Here is a 23096-nt window from a genome sequence, read left to right as displayed (position 1 = left end):
GAAAGATGTTCATAGCACTTCAATGGTTGATAAATGACTTATGGCAACTGTGTAGCTCAAAACAGGGCAGAGGGGGGGATTAGTGTGCCTTGAGACTTGATGGGGGAATGTTTTGCCCCTCTCTACCCCATGACGTCTTTTTATTTATTTGCTCAAAAATATACCCAGTGATTCCTGTTGGTTTTTGTTCATATCTTTTATGATAGTATGTCAGCTATAATTGTAATTTTGCAAAGAAAAGTGCAAAGAAATATTAGAAAAACATGTATACCTCACAAAAAGTTACTGCATCTCATCATCTCAGTGAATCTTATAAATATTTTACAACAAATATACTCAGAACTTGTTACTGATTTTTGTTCTTATCTGTTATAATATTGTGTGAGCTGTAATTATAATTTTACAAAATATAATATTTTTACAAGTGTCTTGTAAAAGAGGCACCACAGTGTTGCAAATAGTCACTTTCAACTTCCTGTTGAAGGTAGGGAAAAATTTTTAAATTTTTTTCTTACACCATGTGCATTTGTATATCTTCCTCTTTCCATTTATGTGCTTTTTTCTTAAATGGCCAACCTTAACGCTTGCCCGGTCTGGGGTAGTTTACAGTTTCGGTTGCCAGGCCGCGTAACATCTTAGCCTTGCCAACCTAAACTGTAGGCGCTCCGGGGTAGTTTACAGTTTCGGTTGCCAGGCCGCGTAACACCTTCTGCCCGCGCTACAATAACTCCGCCAAGGTAAGTAGTTCCGCGACCTGACCCTGCTCGCGACCTCGCGACCCCACGACCCGCGTGCCCCACCATCTGACCCAGTCTCTTGCCAGTTTGCCAAGATGTCGTCCGTCCAGTCGGCGCATCCCTCCCACATGCAATTTGCCGCCGCAAACCCGGTGGCTATCCTTGATCTAGCAGTGCTGTGCAACGACGAACGCTCTTTACTGGTATTTCTAATGAAAAGTGGCCTGATCGGTGATTTTAGTGGTGTTTGTGGCCACTGCAAAGGAACCGTTGGACTGATCAAACGTGGCGACAGTTTCCAGTGGTGTCGTAACGCACGCCACTGCAGGAAACAGATCCATTCAGAGTGGCTCGTTCTTCTCTGGTTCGCACCTTTCATTTAGGGCCATTTTAATTCTCATTCACGGCTGGATTCACGAACTTCCCCAGAAATATATGCAGATGACTCTGAAAATCGGGTCACCTAACACCATAGTGGACTGGTACAATTTCTGCTGGGAAGTTTACATAGACATTTTGGTGCAGGACAGCCGGAAAATCGGTGGGCCAGGACATGTCATGGAAATTGACAAATCCAAATTTGGAAAGCAAAAATTTCACAAGGGTAGACGTGTCGACGGTTGTTGGGTTCTTGGCGGGATTGACCGGGAAACAAAGGACACGTTTTTTAAAGTTGTTGCTGACAGAACTGCAGAAACACTCCTCCCAATTTTAAATGAAAACATCCACCCTGACTCCATTGTAATTTCAGACTCTTGGAAATCATACCACACTTTAAGCCAACATTTCAAAACACACCATAACATTAATCACTCATTACACTTTGTTGATCCAGCAGACAAAAGCATACACACAAACACGACAGAATGTACTTGGCGTTTGTTGAAGCGTAATGTTTTGCCTAAAAGCGGTACTGTAAAAAATTTGTATAATTCGTATTTCTCAATGTATTGTATTAAAAAACGCTACCTTTCAAATATTGACTGCCCTTTTAAAGCCTTTTTGGAATTAATTAAACGTATATATCCTTTAAATTGAGTCGATTCAACACCCACCAAGATGCGGCCTAATTTCGTTGAAACCCGACAATCCCGAGACGTCGCCGTACAAACGGATTCGTCAATTACACCGCCCCTGTTCCACCTGTTCCAGTCGTCCAGATCACGCCAAAACCAGCCGTCCCAGCCCAAAAGAGAAGAAGAATCGAGCCGCCATCCGATTTCTCTGATGATTCCGACTTCTGCTAAGGTTAGTGCGGTTTCTTATCAATTTCAGGTTAAGCATTTTAGTGGCTTTCTGGGGGGGGTCCCGGCAGGCCGTCTTGTTTAAGGTTAGGTCGGTTCGTTCTGGTTAGGTCGCAACCTTGCATTTGGGATGAATTGTGTTAGCTGGCTTTACTGGGGGGGTCCAGGGGGGTGAAGCCCCCCGGCCAGGTTAGGGCACGCTGTCCTGTTTTAGGTTAGGTTAGGTTACTTCTGGTTAGGTCAGGACCTAGTGCTATGGGAAAGGTTAGGCCTGTTTTTTATGAAAATGCTGGGACACATTGGCTTCCGAATTGCCGCCATCTTGTTTGTATTCGTCCGCCAGTTTCCTAGATGGAACCTGCTGCCACCTGGTGGTGGTCCTGACTAGAAAACTGGCAGACGACAGCCTTGCCAACCTAAACTGTAGGCGCTCCTATATTTCAAATTTCCTTATGCATCAATAAAATCAATGGTTTAATAGAAAGAAAAGTAAAACAAATGACCAAAACATACTTTAAAGACGTAAAGATTCGAATAGTATTTTTAATAATTTTAAAATTGGCACTCTGTTCAAGTCAAAGGAGTCATTGACTAGCGAACTGTGTTCAATGATTGTTTACAAATTTGTGTGTCCGAAGTGTAGTTTGGAATACGTAGGTAGTTCAGTGAAACTGTTGTCTACCAGAGCTTTTGAACACAGAGGCATAAGTTCAAGGACCCTTTTACCTCTAGGTAAACCACCTCAGTCCTCCAAAAGAGAGCATTGCCACGGTTTATGCAATGTCCATTTTAATTTTTCAGATTTCAGTAGTTTGTGTAAAGCTGGGTTTGAAACTTATCTAAGACTGTTAGAAACCTTTTATATAAAAAAATTAAAACCTAAATTAAATATATATACCTCTGCCTTCAGCAGGAAAGTATTTTAATTTAGATCCATTTTTATCATTACTGTATCTGTGTACTGATTGTATTATTTTATATTAATTTTATGTTTCTTGGGTAATAATAATAATAATAATAATAATAATAATAATAATAATAATAATAATAATAATAATAATAATAATAATAATAATAATATTGCTTCTATAATTATCATTATTATTATTAAAATTTAGCTTAAAAAGACAAAGCATTATATTTCTATATTCTCAGAGGGCTCACTCAAATGAGGTGAAACTTGGAGCACTGTAAAGTTGAAGAAGTTGGAGAGCTTATTAGGAGGAGACCATTGGGAGTAGATGAAAAGTAAAAGACTGAAAGTGTTGCAGTAAGGGTTGAAAAGATGCCGCAAAGAACCTTCAGTGTCACATGTACAGTGTGCCCACTGTAAGTGGTACCTCCTAATGGGAATAAAACCATTAAAAAAAGTACTTGTGACTTAGACAAGCAGTAATTATAAAGAATACAACTGCTGTACTTGGCAACAGCAATAACTATGGGGCCAAGCAACCAAGCCTCTTGTTATTAGTTGCCTGCTTGCATTTTGCAAAATCTTAGCAATCCATTCACCTGGTCTTCTAAACTGTAAATAAGGCTCCAAGTTCAAACCAGATCTATTAGCCATTCCCTCAAGGACCTGTTTTTGGAGTATGTATTCAATTAGGCCAACAGTTTCTGAGATATCAACATGATGACCTTCAAGATTTTTCAAGTGGGAATCAATATTATCTCAAATAGTTATGTTATTCCTTTCCTTTTATGACATGGCAAGAAAACTATGAAAGTCACTTTTGGGTGTTTGCAAATGCCCCAAATACAAAATCAACCCTTGTCTTAAATACAAATTGGGAACATGAATTGTAACTGTAAAAACTAACCATCATATATTTTGCAATGCTAATACACAAAAATAAAACTTCAAACAAAAATTTAAACAGAAATCCGAGTACACAAGGAATATCAACTTTGGTTCTGTGAGGTATTCCTGATGGGCAATTAATTCTTAAGAGAAAAACTAGGTGGAAAAGTTTATAGATCTTCAGAATAATAGAAAGCTATGTTTAGTTGAAAAAGTATATCTTTATCATTATATATGAATGCCTTACATATATAGAACAAGAGATATTAATCACACTTGATAAATTTACATAAAAACTCAAACATCAGCGATAAAAAAATCCTGGACATAATTTTGCTTCACTATGCCATGCAAAACATTATTTCAAATAATCATCATTCTACATCAAACAAACATGGCTAGTTATTAAGATTAGTTTATTAACTACTTATTGCATCACAGTTTTCAAGCAAAATTAAACTGGATGCCTAAGCTAATCATACAAGCAGAGCTCTAACTTCCCAAATAAAACTGAAGATTAGCTTGAATCTTATTAGACAATGGGCTTTAAAACATACCAAATTCATTACATATATCATGCAATTTTATTGCAACTATCAAGAACCAAAACAAGCTATATTCTGGCCTCATTCTAACATGCTAAAACTCTGAAAATATTAGATGTACCTCAGTAATTCAATTAAGAACTTTAAGACTTTTAGATGACCATTCGAAAAGTCTAAAACAACCAGTCACTCCTGAATTCAAGTCTGTTAACAACACACTGCTTTAAAGAAATAAATTTTCATTTGCCATTTACAAAAATTCAAAGCAAATATAACACTGAAACCTGAAACTGAAATCTGCTGTTTCAAACTGTATTTTTCAAGGAACTTTATCTACTGTTTTACCAGTCTGAAAATATGGCAGCATTTTCAATGACTCATTTTTCCATCCCAGAACCTAAAATGACCATGAGGATACATCTGAAGCAGACAATCACCTAGAGAAGGAGTACTTCCTTTTAATCTCTGTACTTTTGTTATTTGAATAACAACATTTTCCTAGATACACACAAAATTGTTAACATCTGTCCTTCCAACCAGATTACACAGTAACCAGAGTTAGTAATAACAATGAAAAAATAGTAAGAAGGTGAAGGTTCCAATAATGATTTCCAACCTAATGGTTTACACAAACAAAAGTCTCCTCTTGACCTATGTGCATATCCTGGTGCTTTCCTTTCATCAACATATGACATCTGTCTCTTCTTTCATTCTACCATCTTCTGCAATGTTTCTCACAAATCCATAGTAATGTTCATTGCTTAATTTTCCTGGTTTATTTCTACAATAATAACCTTATTCTTAGTTATTTTTTACTTAAATACTTTTAAATTCTTTTAGTTTTTACCTATCAGTAGTACAAACAACGGTCACTCCACACTCCTTTCATAACTGATCTTCCTATCTGCCTACTTTGCACCTATGTCTAAACTTGGCTTTCAACTTATGCTAGAGTTTTGATTCCAAGACTCTCAAACCTTAATTAAAAATTTCATCATTTCAAATACCTTATATAAAATGGTGCACTGCACTGTATAGAGTGCTGTTCTTGCATATGCATGCATAGGCATACATAACCCATACATCCTCCTGTATACAGTATAAATTACAAATTACCTAAAACAATGCAAATACAAATATTCTTAACAATTTTATTTACAGAATACCAAAAGAAAAAAAAAAGATAAGAAAAAGTCTGCACACGTTCAATGCTGACCCAACTATCATGAACCAACCTATGTAATCCAAATCCTAACTACGTACATTGTACACTTCAGCAGCAACATCTTCACATTTTCTTTTATTCAAGACACAAATTACTTTCATCTAACGACCTGAAAAGAATTTTTCGACCATGGAATTGGCGTAAATACTGAGAACAAATTATGCAGTATAGACAAAAAAGGAAAAAATTAATATCTCCCTCTTTCCCTCTCTCTTTCTCTATGGAACTTTTATGTAAATGAAAAGTTAAAACAGATTCTTATTAGAGATACAGTTGCACTGTATTCACTCTTCTGTAACAATGATCACAACTTCATCTCCTATAAGGAGCAGATTACCTCACTGCTGTAGTTTAGAGCCAAAGTTATGTAACAGTATATTATGAGAACAATGGTAATGGTGACTTGGGTAATAATGATGTTTATACATATCAAATTGAAATGTTTTTCACACATTCTTTAATCCCTTGGTGTGAGTGACATTTACACAAATGGCCCACTTTTTTCTTCCATTTATTTCTCAATCTAGATAGCCCAGTAAAACCAACATTCATATACTATACAATATGAGTCTCTTAACAGTTCTCTTTGTAACTGCTGCTTTCCTGACTTGGTTTCAAGCTTTCTGTAGCACACTCCCTTTAAATAAAGTTCTTAGACCTATCCAGTACTGTATTATGATCCCATGAGAAACCCACAAATATTTCTGGTAATAAATTAGACCTCATATTCAAAGATGTTCTTGCTATCATTGAGTCCCAGGTTTAAGAGTATACTGTATAGATGCTTCCAACTATTGTGCTACTGAGATGGACATATCTGTCAATCAGTATATTCCTAAAACTGCCATTAGAAAACAGTCTGGCTGAAATCTTGAGCCAATTGGCAATGCACTATTGAAGCTCTATGAACCATATCTTAGTAACTGTATATGCCCTATTAATCTTTGTGAGATGATCTACCAGTACATATGGATACTGGTCATACCATAAACTGGAATGAGGTTTCACTGTTTTTCTACAGTAACTGCCCATACCAAAGGACAATGCTGGAACTCACTACCAAAAGTGAAAAACTGAGACTATAAACCTATCTGGCGTACACTCGAAATCTAATTTCATTAAAAAGTTAATCTTATTAATCTTGACATCCATTCTTTGGTAAGTGTTCCAACAGATCTGCTGACCAGATTCAACCCAGGTGGGAACTAAATGATGACTAAAACAATGAATGATTGACATCTTTCATCACAGGACTACAGCTGTTTCTAATCCCAATAATGTCATCATTCTACACCTGCATATTCCATAATTAACGATACCAGGTGAACAATGTAGAGAGTAGTTGTTACCACCGCAAAATCACAACATGGAATGTGTGATGAGTGGTGTCATCTGAGGTACCAGACATGCACAGCATGGGCCTTTAAGTACTGATCACAAGAAGTTGGTATAAATGTGAATTCTTACATGGAAATTTCTTTTATATTTTAACTTGATTTTGCTGAATAAAATTTTAAGATACACATAAACAAATCTCCCATTAGTAAAGAGAGCAGACTTATGTAAATTATGCCTGTACTACTCTAAGAAAATGGAGGCAATATAGAAAAAGTGACTACAGAATGTTAGGATTCATAGCCCGAGTTTGGTTGGAAGATTGTATTACAAATGTGGAAGTGGAGGAGCTGGAAAACAGAGATCTCAAAGATTGTGATTCTTGGGCATTTAATGCAACGGAATTAGAAACAGTAGGTCAGTAAAGTAGATGTGGAATTCAAAAGATGAAGACCTCTTGGAAGACCAAAGAAATCAAGGCCAAAGGGACAGACCTGGACCTGATGGGATATCATGTTAAAAGCACCCAAGGCAGACATGTCTAAACAAGGAAAGAGAAATGCTGACATAAAATTATTTATGTCGATCATTATGCTGATATACTTGATCCTCTAAGCTCGTCCAGTAATGGCTTTATTTGATACTAAATGGTCTGGTCCAACCCTATGAGCCAACTTTGAACAAAATAAATAGAACAATTTCAAATTTATTCATGTCTAAAGATGGACCATTTGTCTTTGCAAACAGGTGATTATGATTTGCCAAATGAGGCACTGTTTGTTGTATAAATTTTCAACACTCCTTGCACAGTACATTTTTTATTCAGCATTGAATTTTTATATTAAATGGATGGCCATTGACAAGTAAAAGTGATTTTTCATAAAACAGCTTTTCTTATTTTGTGGTATGGCTAGTAATTGACTTATCAGTTTGATTGTTAACTGTTTTATTGTGTTTTTGGTGATATAATTATGTTGCTCATTTGTATTTGTATCATTGTTTATATATATATAATCACATACATACATACATAATTATATATATATATACATACACATATACATACATACATACATACATAATATATATATATATATATATATACAGTGGACCCCATCTTTTCGTGGGATAGGTTCAAGAACCCAGAGCGGAAATGCAAAAAGCCCTCTAAAAATGATTATAACTGCCAAATACTCTGTACCCATTAAACTAAAAAGTTTATATCTGCTTATTTTAACCCTTAAACGCCGACTGGACGTATCGTAAGTCGACTAAAATTGTCTGTCAGGCGACGAGTGGACGTATCGTACGTCGACAACAAAAAATTTCAACCTTCGGTCAACATTGACTCGACCAAAATGGTCGAAAAACGCAATTGTAAGCTAAAACTCTTACATTCTAGTAATATTCAATCATTTACCTTCATTTTGCAACAAATTGGAAGTCTCTAGCACAATATTTCGATTTATGGTGAATTTTAAAAAAAACTTTTTCCTTACGTCTGCGCGGTAACTCGGACGAAAATTTCAGAAATTCTTTCATCATTTTGTCGTAATTTTTGCACCATTTTATATTAGTTGTTACATAAGGTTTTATATATCAAAATGTGCGCAATTTCATGTAAAATACAACAAAAAACAACCCATGGTTGTAGCTTTTATTAGTGTGGAAATATTTTCATATAAATCACAATAAGTGACAAAATTTCAACCTTCGGTCAACTCTGACTCGACCGAAATGGTCGAAAAACGCAATTGTAAGCTAAAACTCTTACATTCCAGTAATATTCAATCATGTACCTTCATTTTGCAACAAATTGGAAGTCTCTAGCACAATATTTCGATTTATGGTGAATTTTGAAAAAAACTTTTTCCTTACATCCGCATGCGGTAACTCGGCCAAACATCTCAGAAATTCTTTCGTCTCCTTGTCGTAATGTTTGCACCATTTTATATTAGTTGTTACATAAAGTTTTATATATGAAAATGTGCGCAATTTCACGTAGAATACAACAAAATATAACTCATGGGGGTAGCTTTTATCAGTTTTGAAATATTTTCATATAAATCACAATAAGTGCCAAAATTTCAACCATTGGTCAACTTTGACTCTACCAAAATGGTCGAAAAACGCAATTGTAAGCTAAAACTCTTACATTCTAGTAATAATCAATCATTTACCTTCATTATGCAACAAATTGGAAGTCTCTAGCATAATATTTAGATTTATGGTGAATTTTTTAAAAAAAAAACTTTTTCCTTACGTCAACGCGGTAACTCGGCCAAAATCTCAGAAATTCTTTCGTCACTTTGTCGTAATGTTTGCACCGTTTTATATTAGTCGTTACATAAAGTTTTATATATGAAAATGTGCGCAATTTCATGTAGAATACAACAAAAAATAAATCTTGGTTGTAGCTTTTATCAGTTTTAAAATATTTTCATATAAATCACGATAAATAGAAAAAGTTCTACCTTCAGTCAACTTTAACTCGACCGAAATGGTCGTAAATTGCAATTGTAAGCTAAAACTCTTACATTCTAGTAATATTCAATCATTTACCTTCATTTTGCAACAAATTGGAGTCTCTACAATATTTCGATTTATGGTGAATTTTTTGAAAAAAAACTTTTTTTACGTCAAATCTAGTAACTGACGAAATCTCAGAAATTCATCACTTTGTCGTAATGTTTGCACCGTTTTATATTAGTCGTTACATAAAGTTTTATATATGAAAATGCGCAATTTCATGTAGAATACAACAAAAATAAATCTTGGTTGTAGCTTTTATCAGTTTTAAAATATTTTCATATAAATCACGATAAATAGAAAAAGTTCTACCTTCGGTCAACTTTAACTCGACCGAAATGGTCGTAAATTGCAATTGTAAGCTAAAACTCTTACAGTCTAGTAATATTCAATCAATTACCTTCATTTTGCAACAAACAGAGAGTCTCTAGCACAATATTTCGATTTATGGTGAATTTTTAAAAAAAACTTTTTTTTACGTCCGCGCGTTACGAATTCATGCATCATTTTGTGATAATATTTTCGCTGTGTAGCTTTGATTGTTTTACTATTTGTTATATACCAAAATCATCGCAATTTAGTGTACAATTCAAAGAAAAAAAATAACTCATTAGCTTTAACCGTTTTGCTCACAGCGATTTGTATACAATTATATGTGACATTTTTTTCACACTGTCATATATTTCAATATTTATATATGATAATGATTTTTTTTTTCATTTCCGATGGTTGCATACTAAACTTCAGGCAATGACAAAAAAAGGAGCCAAAAATGAACTCTTAATCTTAAAAATAGTAACAGGGGTCTGGTATAATCTGTAGCTCATCCAGATCTACAAGGAAATTATTTGTTCTAATTAAGGAGTTGGACAGAATTTATTTCCATTCCTAAGTTATTCAATTTTCCTTGGAATAACTTCAACTCCATCAAAAAGTTGTTGCTCTTGGCCTACTCTTCAAGCAATACTTGGGGACTGGTCTTGGTAGGTGGGTACCAATGCACAATTCACTTCACATTCACACAGGTACTTGACAGAAAATGATAAAATAACAAAAATAATAAAATTATAAGAAAAAATATAAAAATGGCATACCAACAATTTCAAGAGCTTAAATCTAAACAGTATACTTTGTGTATTATGCAGGAAAACTGAACTCATTAAAAGAAAAGACTGGTTCGTAGACTGCAGAATTTAACCAAATGCTCTCAATCATTAAGTACTGTATAGAATATATTCCAAGATATCACTTAATGGGGACTCCTCTCTCATAAGGATAAGCTCCCTGGATTTAAGTTGAGTAACTTTTCTGGTTTCATTCTTTGCTTGCTTAACAAATACCCAAGGTCCAAAAAATTCTATCACACCAAGACAAACAAAAAACTACCAGTTGAAAAAATTAAAAATTGATTCAAATTTGGATATACCTGTACTGAAAATTACCATACCTTCAAAATTTGATGTAAGCAACCAACAGACTTCCTAAAAATCATGTACTATGCCCATCTTACCTGGTCGCCTAATACAATAATAAAAGATTCTATGTATCACCACTAACCTAATACAAATACAAAATAAAGTAACGCTAGCATATTACTTTCTTCTGTGGTCTTAAGTGCACAGCAGTGGGAAGCAGGCAAGGGTGAAGGACAACATTCCAGACATGTGATCAGATGCCAGTACTTACATGTGGAAGGGTAACCACCTTCACAGGATAAGAAATGCAGAGTTAGTGGATATGGAAATGAGAAATACCTAAGGGTAGCCTTTTCACAAATGACTTCGGTAAAATAGACTTGAAAAATTAAGCTACTCAACTTTTTAAATATTCTGGCCTAAGATCCTCAACAAATAAACAGGGATGGAGAGCATCACTATTCTGAGTTACTAAACAATCAACAGTTCGAAAGATGTACTCGGCTGGGGTACTTCAATATTTATATGGTTAACCTAAACTGGAAAAATTACATGTGTGAAAATACTTGTAAAAACTATTTTACAAAAACTATTTGTATAAAAGGATTAAAGTAACTGAAAACTGTATGTATCTAGAAACTGTGAATACACATCCTATTATCATACATTATAGTCCACTTTGCTTATTTCGTCATTTCAAAACTTCTGATAGATGCACATTTAAATACGGACACTACATACAATTTCCACTTCAAATGCCTATGAACCTTATTCTCTCTATACAGGCATACATAAATATACTGAAAAAACTTACTTTTCATATACAAAGAAAATTATTAATAACTTTTAGCTTATACTGTACATGAAAATTGGAAAACTGCTAAGAGCACCATTGTAATTAAAGAGATTTATCTACTATTAATTATTTTTCTAGCATTAAAAATGACATAAAAAATACTTTCTGTATAATTTTCCTGTTGTGGGTGTTTGCACCAAGTTTACTCCAAGAAATTTCAACCAGCTAGATAACAATGACTAAGTCATAGTTATATGCAAAACAAATAAAAGATCACTGAAGTTGAGTACTGTTACAGAAAGCTGTAACCAGTTGTTAAGGAAAGCTGTAACCAAAGAGCATGAATATAGTAATTAAGCAAAATACTCATACAGAAACTTGTTAACTTTGCTTACAGCAGTATCTTCCCTTGATACAACACAATTCAACTTTTAAATAAATCAGAGCATGAATTAACCTAGAATTTTCCTCACAGAAAAGACTGTGCCTAAGATCTTCAAAGCCTGAGGCATTCAGTCTTTCAACACCTTTAAGTTAGGTGAAATTAATAATGATTGTCTAACAATGTGGTAACAATCAATCATAGTAATAGACTATTAAGGACAAAATATGACCAAACCTTAACATGATCATGAATATTATTAGAGTAAGCAAAAAATTATCCTTGCTTTTACTGCAGTGATCAGCATTCACCACAGAAAACCAAGAACTATATCCCAAGAATTAGTTCTTCCTAAGCCTCAGTATAACCCCTGTGGACAAACTAGGAACTAAACTGCTGATCAACATGAGTGAAGGGGTAGTTAGGGAATGGATGAAACCTCCCTCCTGGGAAATCCCCTGTTACCTACTAAGAGCACTTACTTCCTGACTCTACCTAAGGACCAAAGAAGTGTACTTGCTGTATAGATTAAGGAGAGATTAATGGGAAAAATTAACAAATCTCTATCGGTGAAACATATTTTTACTTTGTTTCTTATTCATAAAAATTACAAACCTACTAAAATACTTGCCATTAATGCCCATAGCTACAAAAGAGGAAGGAAAGTGATTCTCGAGCTCTTCAGTATCATTTTTGTTCACTCAGATATGAACCTTCTTTTAGATCCACAGCTATTGCTTGGGTTACTTTAGACATAGTCAGTGCAATTGCATGGACTTTTTTAGAATGTTTTAAAGAAATGGGTCTTCTTTTATCATCAAAAACATCATAGTACCACAAACAAAATCCACTCCCCATCACTTTCTGATGGTAAAACAGGAGACAAAGAGTTTTAAATTGCTATGGGATAGGGGTAACAAGACTACTGTTTGAGGCAGTGGGCTGCCTACCTACCCATTTTGCTGGGACTACTATGAATCAAATCTAACACATAAAAATAAGTGAAAGTTGAAATGCACCTGTACCAAACTACATTAACAGCTTGCATAACAAACATCTGAACAGAATATTATTTTTATCATATCAATTTGCTTCCACACTTATTATAACGGCAATATAATACTGGATAATTCAAAACGAAAGTGTGCGCCAATGTTAGGTTATGCTTCTTCAATTAAGCAGCAGTTATGCTGATAACTTTTTTTAGGTGCCTAAAAGATTTACTAGTCCATTTGAGATGTCACCTTTAAAAAATAAATAATAAACAAATCACAAGTGCATGCCTAGCATTTTATGTAATCTATTCTTGAACTTGCCAGTAGTGGTAACCTTCACAACTTCAGTTCCCACAGTAGCTGGTATAGAACCCTTTAGTTTCCACCTCGTGGATCTAGTTTGGTTAATAATTAAGGTACATAGATTCCTATAGTATACATTTAGACCTTTGAGTATCTTGAATGTTGCTATTAACTGACTTCTTAGTGCTTTCCTAGGGAGTACAACTTGAGGCATTTTAGCATTTTTTGTTATCCAATATATCTGACTGACGGTACAGTACTAGTTTGGTTGCTCTTGCATGTACAGCTCATAATTTTCTATGTTCTAGAATTGCCACCAATGAACAGCATGCTCTAAGTGGGTTCTAACTAGTGCCTTGTAAAAATTTAGCAATGTCTACTTCTTCTGAGTGGTAATTTAACATTGCGTGTAACCCAGTGTTTTGGGGGCTTACTTTTCATCTTCTATACATTGTTTACAGGGATGTAAATCACTACTATAAATTCTTTTGAACTCACTGCCAAGTAGGTCATACCTGGCATTCTTGTTTGCACAACCTATGTGCTACTCTGCATTTGTCTAAGTTGAATGGATTTAGCCTTTATACTGACCATTCACAAACTTTCCCTTGATCTCTTGCAACTGTCATTAGCATTCATACCCATGTTTGTCCTATAAGCAAACTGCTTGTTTTGCTAGTCAACCCAAGTCTCGGTTATTTATGTATAGTGAAATACGGAACAAGGAACAAACCATGAGGCAAACCCAATTGAAACTTTTTGCCAATAAAAGAATGTCATACAGCAATTTCTGGAAATCAGATAAGTCTATCTATTGCTCTTTTTTCATTATATTGTATATGCAAAATATGGCACAGAAGGAGTTTAAAGGTTGGTTAATCATGATCTTTTATTACAATTCCACGATACCTATCTAGAATTAGACTGTTTGCTTCTAGATATCTCACTAAGTTGTCTGCTAAGACAGACTCCAGTATCTCCCTAGGAACTGAAGTCAAGCTGAAAAGCCCAGTTAGTCTGTAGAACTACTGTATTCTTGATTATTGGTGCAACACTTGCAGGTTCCAATCCTTCATTGCTTTCTTTTCTCTAACTGAAGAGCAATTTCTTCCTCTACCTCCCTAAGCAACCTTAGGTGGAATCCATCTTCACCTGGGAACTGATTTGGGTTTACTTTCTTATTTTAATTTTTAATGATTCGTCTGTATTTTTTGTAACAGCTCATTTTCTCGGTAGCGTGTTAGGACAATAGGAATTATCTGAGTTGTCTTCACCAGTGTACACAGCAACAAAATATTCATTTACCACGTATTCTTGATGAGTTTTCAAGTGTTCACATACTGTATGTATACGGACACTACCCTACTTATGAACTTTCAACTTAACAACCTTCAGAGATACGAACAGATGGGGGGGGGTCACAAGTTAAAATTTTGTTTGGAGCACTCCCCTTTGCCACCTATAAGTTCAAATTTTGCTCTGGGTGCCCATTCTTCTGGTAAGAATTTTTGCAAAGCACAGAAGAACATGAGGAAGAAGAAGAACCTGTTCCTTTAACCCCTTCCCTGATTATCTAGAGCATTCTCGTGGTTAACTACTGCACATTCTTCTTACATCAAGAGAATGCTTGTTCACACTCCTAAAATATTCCCGTTTATTTCTATCTTCTCAATTTAATTCTGTCTGTGATCAATAGCCATTTTCTAAATTTTCTATTTTCTATATATAGTGTATTTTTCAAAATCATGCAGTATTATAAGGAATTACTTTGGATGTCAGAAAGGTAAAAAGAAGAAAATAAAATTTAGATTCAAGCAACATTCAAAATTTAGTATTCTTTCTGCCTTTCTAGCATCCAAAGTAATTCCTTATAATACTGCATGATTTAAAAAATACATAGTACTAAATATAATAAATGGGAAATATAGAAAATGGGTATTCTTCACAGACTGAGTTAAATTGGGAAGATAGAAATACGTAGGAATATTTTAAAAGTATGAACAAATTTTCTCGTGACTATAAGAAGAATACATGGTAGTTAATCACAAGAATACTTGAGATAATCAGGGAAGGGATTAAGGAATAGGTTCTTCTTCTTCCTCATGTTCTTCTGTTCTTTACAAAAACTCTTACTAGCAGAATAGGTGGCCAAAAAAAAATTTGAATGTAAACTTCAACAAAAATTATGCACTACATATTAAAATCCAACTTACAAACAAATCGAGGTACAAACAGCCGTTTGGAACTTAACTTTTTGTGAGTAGGGTCTAATGCTTTTGAATTTCATTTTGCTCAAGACACAATCCTATCTTCATATTATAACTTTGTCTTCCTAATCATTTGTCTAGTTTTTGACACTGATTCTGGGAGCTATTTCTGTCTCTTGTGATGGTTTGTCTCAAATGTGATGCATTTTTGCTCAATATCATTACTTAAATCATTTTGAGAGAGAGAGAGAGAGAGAGAGAGAGAGAGAGATGCATATCTTGGATTACACATCTCATTCTCCAGTTTATGATATTCTTTTAACAACTTTTTACCCATCTACCCAAGCTGCAGAATACTGGTTGCAGTTATAGTATGAAATGGTTGTCTCTGCTAAATGACTGAATCTTTCAAGGTATTTTTATCACAACATTTCAATGATGGCTCCTTTTTTTCCAGTCTGTCTTGACTGGGTCTAGGTCAGGAAACATATATACAGGCAGTCCCCGGTTATCGGCAGCCTCGGTTACCGGCGATCCGGTTTTACGGCACTTGTCTAGCGACGACGATAACCAGATTTTCGTCGCTGATGACTGGTTATCGGCGCTGATAACCGGTTATCGGTGCTGATAACCGGTTATCGGCGCTGATCGCCTCTTATCGGCGGCGCTGATCACCGGTTATCGGCGCCACTAAACCGGTTATCGGCACCGCTAACCAGGGATCAGTGCTATTATTGCTGATTTTCGGTTAGCGGCGATTTTCGGTTGTCGTTATGCCGTCGGGAACAGAACCCCGCCGATAACCGGGGACTGCCTGCAGTACCTAATTTGACTAACCAGGTCTGTTCTGGCTCAGTCTGAGTGAGGATGGATTTTTCTTGAACAGTTCCATGTTTACTGGCTTGTTCCTAACTGGACTCAAATCTAGGTCGATGTTAACTAGGCTTAGGCCTGATTAGGTCCTTTGTAGTTCAAAACTCACTGTACACATGAATGAGTCTCTCTGAATTTGTTCCTAGCTGACTTGTCTTACTTCCATGAACAATGGTTAACCCTTGACCTTTCTTCTTACTAGATGACCTCATCTTCCCACTGTGATGGTCCTCTTTCACTAACAAATTCTTTATGAACAGCTGACTCTTTCAATCTGCAATACGTAGTTAGGGGTACTGGGGAAGGGTGAATTAATTATACTGTACACTTAAAATATTTTTTACTTTCAAAAACTTTTCCTTCTTTTAATATTCTACCTCTTGATTTACATGAACAATTCATCATTCACCAAACTGTATGTGTATACACATACACACAAATTATATGCACACACACATATTATATATATATATATATATATATATATATATATATATATATATATATATATATATATATATATATATATATATATATGTGTGTATATGTGTGTGTGTGTGTGTGTGTGTGTGTGAGTGTGTGTAGTTACAGCATATGTATGTGTATCTGGGTCACACCTTCACACTTTTTGTTGGCCTGTCATGTGTTAAACAATATTTACTTAAATGTTTAAGTGCACTATGCTATTTAATGAGAAGTATTCAACTGAAAACTATAGATATGAAAAATAAGTTCATAGATAGGGACAGCAAACCCTAAGCTTTGGACATTTGGTGACTCCATCCCAGCAGGAGACCAAGAATTTTACTGATTTCCTTTCCTGGCATTCAACAGGAATGAGAAATGATATTTTCATAATAAAATAAATTTTTGAACATACTTACCTGGTAGTTATATATATAGCTTAAGTCCCTGACGACGGCAGAATTTCAAAACTCATGCAATCGCCGATGGGTAGTCAGGTGTACCACTAGTGCGCCTCTACCCAGGTACCTTGAACCATTCCAACTGTTCCTCAGATCTTCCATGCCCCTAGTCTCTAGAGGGGAGGAGGGTGGGAATTTAATCATATATAACTACCAGGTAAGTATGTTCAAAAATTTATTTTATTATGAAAATATCATTTTTAAACATCTGACTTACCTGGTAGTTATATATATAGCTGATTGACACCTTTGGTGGAGGGTCAGAGACAGCCAACATCTTTGGAATTTTGCTTAAGGGTTAATAAACCAACTTAAGGTTCTTACCTGGTTTAAGGAAGCTGACTTCAATGAACTCCCCTCATTATGTCTGCTTTCCTTAAGAGGTCCAGCGATCCACTCAGGGGCTGAAGACCTCTAGAGCTGCCAACCGGTATACCAACCTCTATGTGACAGACAACCTATAATAACCTTGTTCCGGGCGCTGCCAAGGAACAAACTGATTACCTGACTAAAATCAATGATTGTGGAAGATTGCGTCCAATCTCCACAAACAACCATAAGATTACAACTATTCCAAGGCAAGAATCAAGGGCATTGTTTTATGGGATTGCAGGGGTAGTCCCTCTCCCACTACTGAGTTAGCTGCTATAAACGGTCCCAGTGTATAGCAATCGTCATAAAAGCGCTTGTACTTGCTTTCCAAGTAGTGTGAGGCAAACACTGACTTGCTTCTCCAGAAGGTAGAGTCCATGATACTTTGTAGGGACCTATTCTGTCTAAAGGCTACAGAGGTTGCAACCGCTCTGACCTCATGGGTTTTAACCTTTAGAAGCTTAAGGTCCGCTTCATTACATTCTGAATGCGCTTCCTTTATCAACTGTCTAATGAAAAAGGATAACGATTCTTTGACATTGGTAGAGAGGGCTTAACTGAACACCAAAGCGCCTCTGACCTATTCTCAGAATTCTTCTCCCTTGCAGGTACGCCTCAGAGCTTTACTGGGACAGAGGACTTCTCTAACTCCTCACCTGCGATCTCTGCCAGATTCATAATCTCGAAGGACTTGGGCCATGGTTGTGAAGGCCGCTCATTCTTAGCTAAAAACCCCAATTGTAGAGAGCAGATAGCTTTGCTGTTCCTAAACCGACGGTTTTATTGAAGGCATGTACTTCACTGACTCTTTAGCTGTCGCCAACAAACCAAAAATAGAGTCTTCATTGTGAGATCTTTAAATGAAATCTCTTGCAAAGGTTCGAACCTATCGGACATGAGGAACTTTAGACCACGTCTAGGTTCCACGCTGGTGAGATCTGACTTTTCTCTTTGGTAGTCTCGAATGATCTGATAAGGTCTTGAGATCCTTATTGGCAGACAAGTCCAAGTTTCTGTGTCTGAAGACCGCCAACAACATGCTCCTGTATCCCTTAATAGTAGAGACTGAAAAGTTACGCCTCTCTTAAGGTAAAGAAGAAAATCCGACTATCTGGGTCACAGAGGTACTGGACGAGGACACGGAGTTGTTTTTACACCAACCTCTAAAATATCCCACTTGGATTGGTATACCCTGATGGTAGATGACCTCCTAGATTTGCGATCGTTTAGCTGCCTCCTTCGAAAATCCTCTAGCTCTTGCGAGTTTTTCGATAGTCTGAAGGCAGTTAGCTGTAGACCTTGGAGGTTTTGGTGATACTTTCCAAGTGGGGTTGTTTGAGTAGATCTGGCCTTAGGGCAGACTCTCGGCGTGTCCACCATCCATTCCCGCACCTCTGTGAACCATTCTCTTGTTGGCCAGGGGGACCACTCAGGAGTCATCCTGGCGCTCTCGTGGGACACCGAACTTCTGAATGACTCTGTTTATGATCTTGAAGGGGGAAAGGCGAAACGCCCAGGTTGGACCAATTTAAAAGGAACGCATCTATGTGCATTGCCTCGGGGTCTGGCACAGGAGAGCAGTACGCCTCCATCCTCTTCGCTTGAGCTGTGGCGAAGAGGTCTATGCATGGACGACCCCAACCGCCACAATTCTCTGCAGACATCTTGGTGAAGAGTCCATTCTGTTGCCAGGACTTGACCTTTCCTGCTCAGACTGTCTGCCCTCACATTTCTTTCCCCTGAATGAAACGTGTCAACAATGTCACATTTTTCTCCTTGGCCCAGATAAGGAGTTGCTCTCGACGTTTCGTACAGTGACCTGGAGTGGGTTCCTCCTTGTTTGTTGATGCAGGCCAACGCCGCCGTGTTGTCGGAGTTGACCTGTACGACCTTGTCTTGGACTGAGTGTTGTAACTCTTTGAGGGCTAAAAATATTGCAGTCAGCTAACTTTTGATTTATGTGGAGCTTCTCTTGCTCTCTGGTCCAGAATCCTGATACTTCCAACTTTCCCCAATGTTGCTCCCCACCCGAGTCCGACGCTGCCGGAGAACAACACTAGGTCTGGGTTCTTCTGTTTTAATGAAAAGCCCTCCTGAAGCTTGACTGGGTCGTTCCACCACTGAAGGCATTTGTTTCATCGCCTCTGAAATGGGGATACACTCTTTCTCTAACCCGTTTTCTCTGCCCAATACCGATTGAGGTGGAATTGGAGTGGGCGAAGGTTTGTCTTCCTAAGGAAACGAACTGTTCTAGCGAGAAAGGGTCCCTAGCAGGCTCATCCATTCCTCGCCGAGCACATCCGCTTTCCCCAGAAAGTCCTTTAATTTTACTAAGGTTTGTTCCATCCTTGATGGTGACGGAAAAACCCGAAAATCCCGAGACTGAATCCTCATCCCTAGATACAGGATCTCTTGAGATGGGGTCAAATGAGACTTCTGCCTGTTTACCAGAAGTCCTAGTTCCTCTGATAAACAGACTGTCGTTTGAAGATCCTCCAGACAGCGATTGAAGGAAGGAGCTCTGAGAAGCCAGTCGTCCAGATACAGAGAGGCCCTGATGCCTCTCGTAGGTGCAGCATTCCCGCTACATTCGACATCAGTCTGGTGAATATTTGGGGCGCTTGTGTTTAGGCCAAGCAAAGAGCCCAAACTGAATACCTGTTTCTGAAGACGAATCTCAGGTATTTCTTGAAGCCCGGTGGATAGGAATGTGGAGATATGCGTCCTGAAGGTCCAAGGAAACCATCCAGTCGTGTTGTCTGACTGCCGCTAACACTGATTTTGTTGTTTCCATGGAAAACTTCTGTCTTTTTGTACAAAGGCGTTGAGGGCACTCACATCCAGTACTGGTCTCCAACCCCCGAGCTCTTGGGAACCAGGAAAAGGCGGTTGTAGAATCCTGGCTAATCCAGATTTTGTATTTTCTATATTGGCAATTTTTTTCTGCAATAATAACGAAACTTGCTGTTTAATCGCCTGTGCCTTGACTCGTCTCTGTATCTGGGAGACAGATCTATTGGTTTGTCTCAACGGGGGCTTTTCTTAGAAAGGGATTTTGTATCCATCCTTGAGTAGTTGAATGGACCAAGGATCCGCCTCCTCTTTTCTCCCATACCTGCCAGAAGTTTAACAGCCTGGCACCTACCGCTGCCTGAAGGGGGAACGCCAAGTCCTGTTTCTTCCTGTCTAGAGAGGCACTCCTTGCTGCAGATCTTGTTACCCACCCTCGAGGAACCTCTACCTGAGGGTCGATGGTAAAAGGGCTGAGATCCCTGAAGCACAGAAGCCTCAGCCTTACTTTTTTAGTCATGAAAGTCGTTGGTAAGACTTTCTTTGCTGTCTTCGATATAAGATCTTGTGTGGTTTTCTGAGCTAAGAGGTAGAAATCTCTTTAACCAAGTCTTGAGGGAAGAGGTGAGAGAAAAAGGGCGTAAATTAATTCGCTTTTTGACTGGATGTGACCCCATTAGCTAGGAAAGAGCAAAGATGGGTCCTTTTCTTCAAGATTCCTGCTGAGAAAAGCGCCGTCTTGTTTCTGGCACCGTCTCTGATTCCTTTATCCATTAATGACATAAGATGTACAAAATTCTTCTTTGTCGGTCGTGCTGAATAATCCCATCTTTCTTCCTAACGCTCCCAGGGTCCAGTCCAGAAAGTTAAAGACCTCGAAGGCCCTAAAAATTCTTTTTGAGGAGGTGGTCCAACTCTGATGTTGACCAACAAAACTTCGTTTCTCCCATGGCCACTGGGCGAAATGAATCAACAAGATTCGAGAAGTCTCTCGGAAGAGGCAGGTATTCCAAGGTCGAACGATTCTCCTCAAGCTTGATACCAAACGCCGATCTTGAAGCTAGTTTGGCTGGAGGAAAAGCGTTGGGCTGTCTTTCCTTGTTCTTTTTTGAAAGCATCCATTCATTCATCATTTTGAGAGCTCTCTTGGACTCCTTGGACAAAACCATCTTCATAAAAGCTGACTCCTTAGGCGTTTCTTCCCAAGAGTAAATTCTGAAGGTGGGGAACGAGGAGCTGGAATAAAGTTTTCAGGGAAACCTCCGCAAAAGTTTCATAAGTTTTTGAAGTCTGATGAAAGTTGAAGGCCTTTTACTATCTTCTTCTTCCGAAACTTGTTCGATCAGATCCACAGGAGACTGAGGGATATCATCAATCTCTTCTTCTGATTGACCAAAACCAAAGAAGCGTTTCTTTCAAAGTATCACCTTGACGTTTCGGCGCCCTGGTGTCCAGTCTCGTGAAGTCCTGGTGTCTTCGTGACGCCTGGCGTCCTGGCGCCCAGATTCTTGACGTCTGGCGTCCTGGCGACCAAGATCTTGACGCCTGGCGCCCTGGCGTCCATCCTCTTGAGCTACTCGGGCGCCCTGGCGGCCCAGACTTCTGACAATCATTGTTCCGTCCCAACCTTAAGGTCGCTTGAGAACTGGCCGCCTGTGCGACATCTGTCAAAAGCTTCCTCAGGCTGACGTAAAATGATTGAGGTTTTTGAATAGGAAAAACATTTTTCACGTTTCGCTGTCCCGCCGCACCTGAAGTCACTTGAGAGCTGGCCGCCTGTGCGACATCGGTCAAAGTTCTCAGGGGATATTGACAGCCATGGTGGACAAACGCCTGCATCCGTCTTATCTGCAGGCTGAAAGACTTGCATCAGGGAAGAGTTTCCGTTGCATGTCCTGGAATTAGACTGATCTGAGCTACCTGTTTTTGGGGATCGACATGGGGAGCCGCAATATCAACTACTAATTCATTTTCATCGATGCGACGTTGAAATGAAGTTTCGGCGACGCCCCGGTCTTATTTCGTCATCAGCGAAGCAGACGGCCGCCATGCGACAACATACGCCTGCTTTTCACTGGAGAGCAATTGTCCGAACTAAGAGGGGAACGCTCTGGGCTGCTCCAGTGACTACATCCCGAGTAGGAAGTGTCAAACCATTTACGCCGCTCCACCAAGGAAGTTATTTTTGGGGTTCGATAAGGTCGGGGATCGCCAGTCCTTCTAGTAACAGCGTCCTCCGACAAGGATGAAAAAACACTTTAACCTCGCCTTTCCTATGGCGAGGGTGAGCGCCCTGGGAAGCGCCAACAGGTACTTCGAGGGGACGACTGCTGGTAGCTAAAGCCTCTCACCTCCCTTCGCCTGTCGACATTCCTTCTCACAGGGGTTGGTGAGCTTGGAAGAGGTCTAGACTAGAGCACGACAGGACCGAGCAACCGCACCTCCACAACACTTGCACTCTTATTTTTCTCATTAGCACTTGAATGTTTCAGATCTCTGACATTCGACCATAATCCTCTCTGTCTCTTGAGAGGGATTCTACCTTTTGTCCAAGGGTTTGAATGGTCGCCATCATGTCCTTGAAGGTTGGTTCCTTTATCAGTATCAGTGGGGGTTCTGGG

The 23096-nt window shown here is 38.0% G+C and overlaps 1 protein-coding gene across 1 annotated transcript in view; it reads right to left on the bottom strand.

Annotated features, from left to right (window-relative positions):
- Vps13D (vacuolar protein sorting 13D) overlaps window positions 1-23096 on the bottom strand; it is a 232858-nt gene that overhangs the window by 61289 nt on the left and 148473 nt on the right. Inside the window, 1 exon segment of the mRNA XM_067121872.1 lies at window positions 11103-11120. Coding sequence (XP_066977973.1) covers window positions 11103-11120 — 18 coding nt within the window.

Source organism: Macrobrachium rosenbergii, chromosome 20 (assembly GCF_040412425.1).
Source record: "Macrobrachium rosenbergii isolate ZJJX-2024 chromosome 20, ASM4041242v1, whole genome shotgun sequence".
NCBI classification, from domain to species: Eukaryota; Metazoa; Arthropoda; class Malacostraca; order Decapoda; family Palaemonidae; genus Macrobrachium; species Macrobrachium rosenbergii.
Note: the sequence above shows the minus strand (reverse complement) of the source record. Positions and strands in the feature narration are given on the sequence as shown.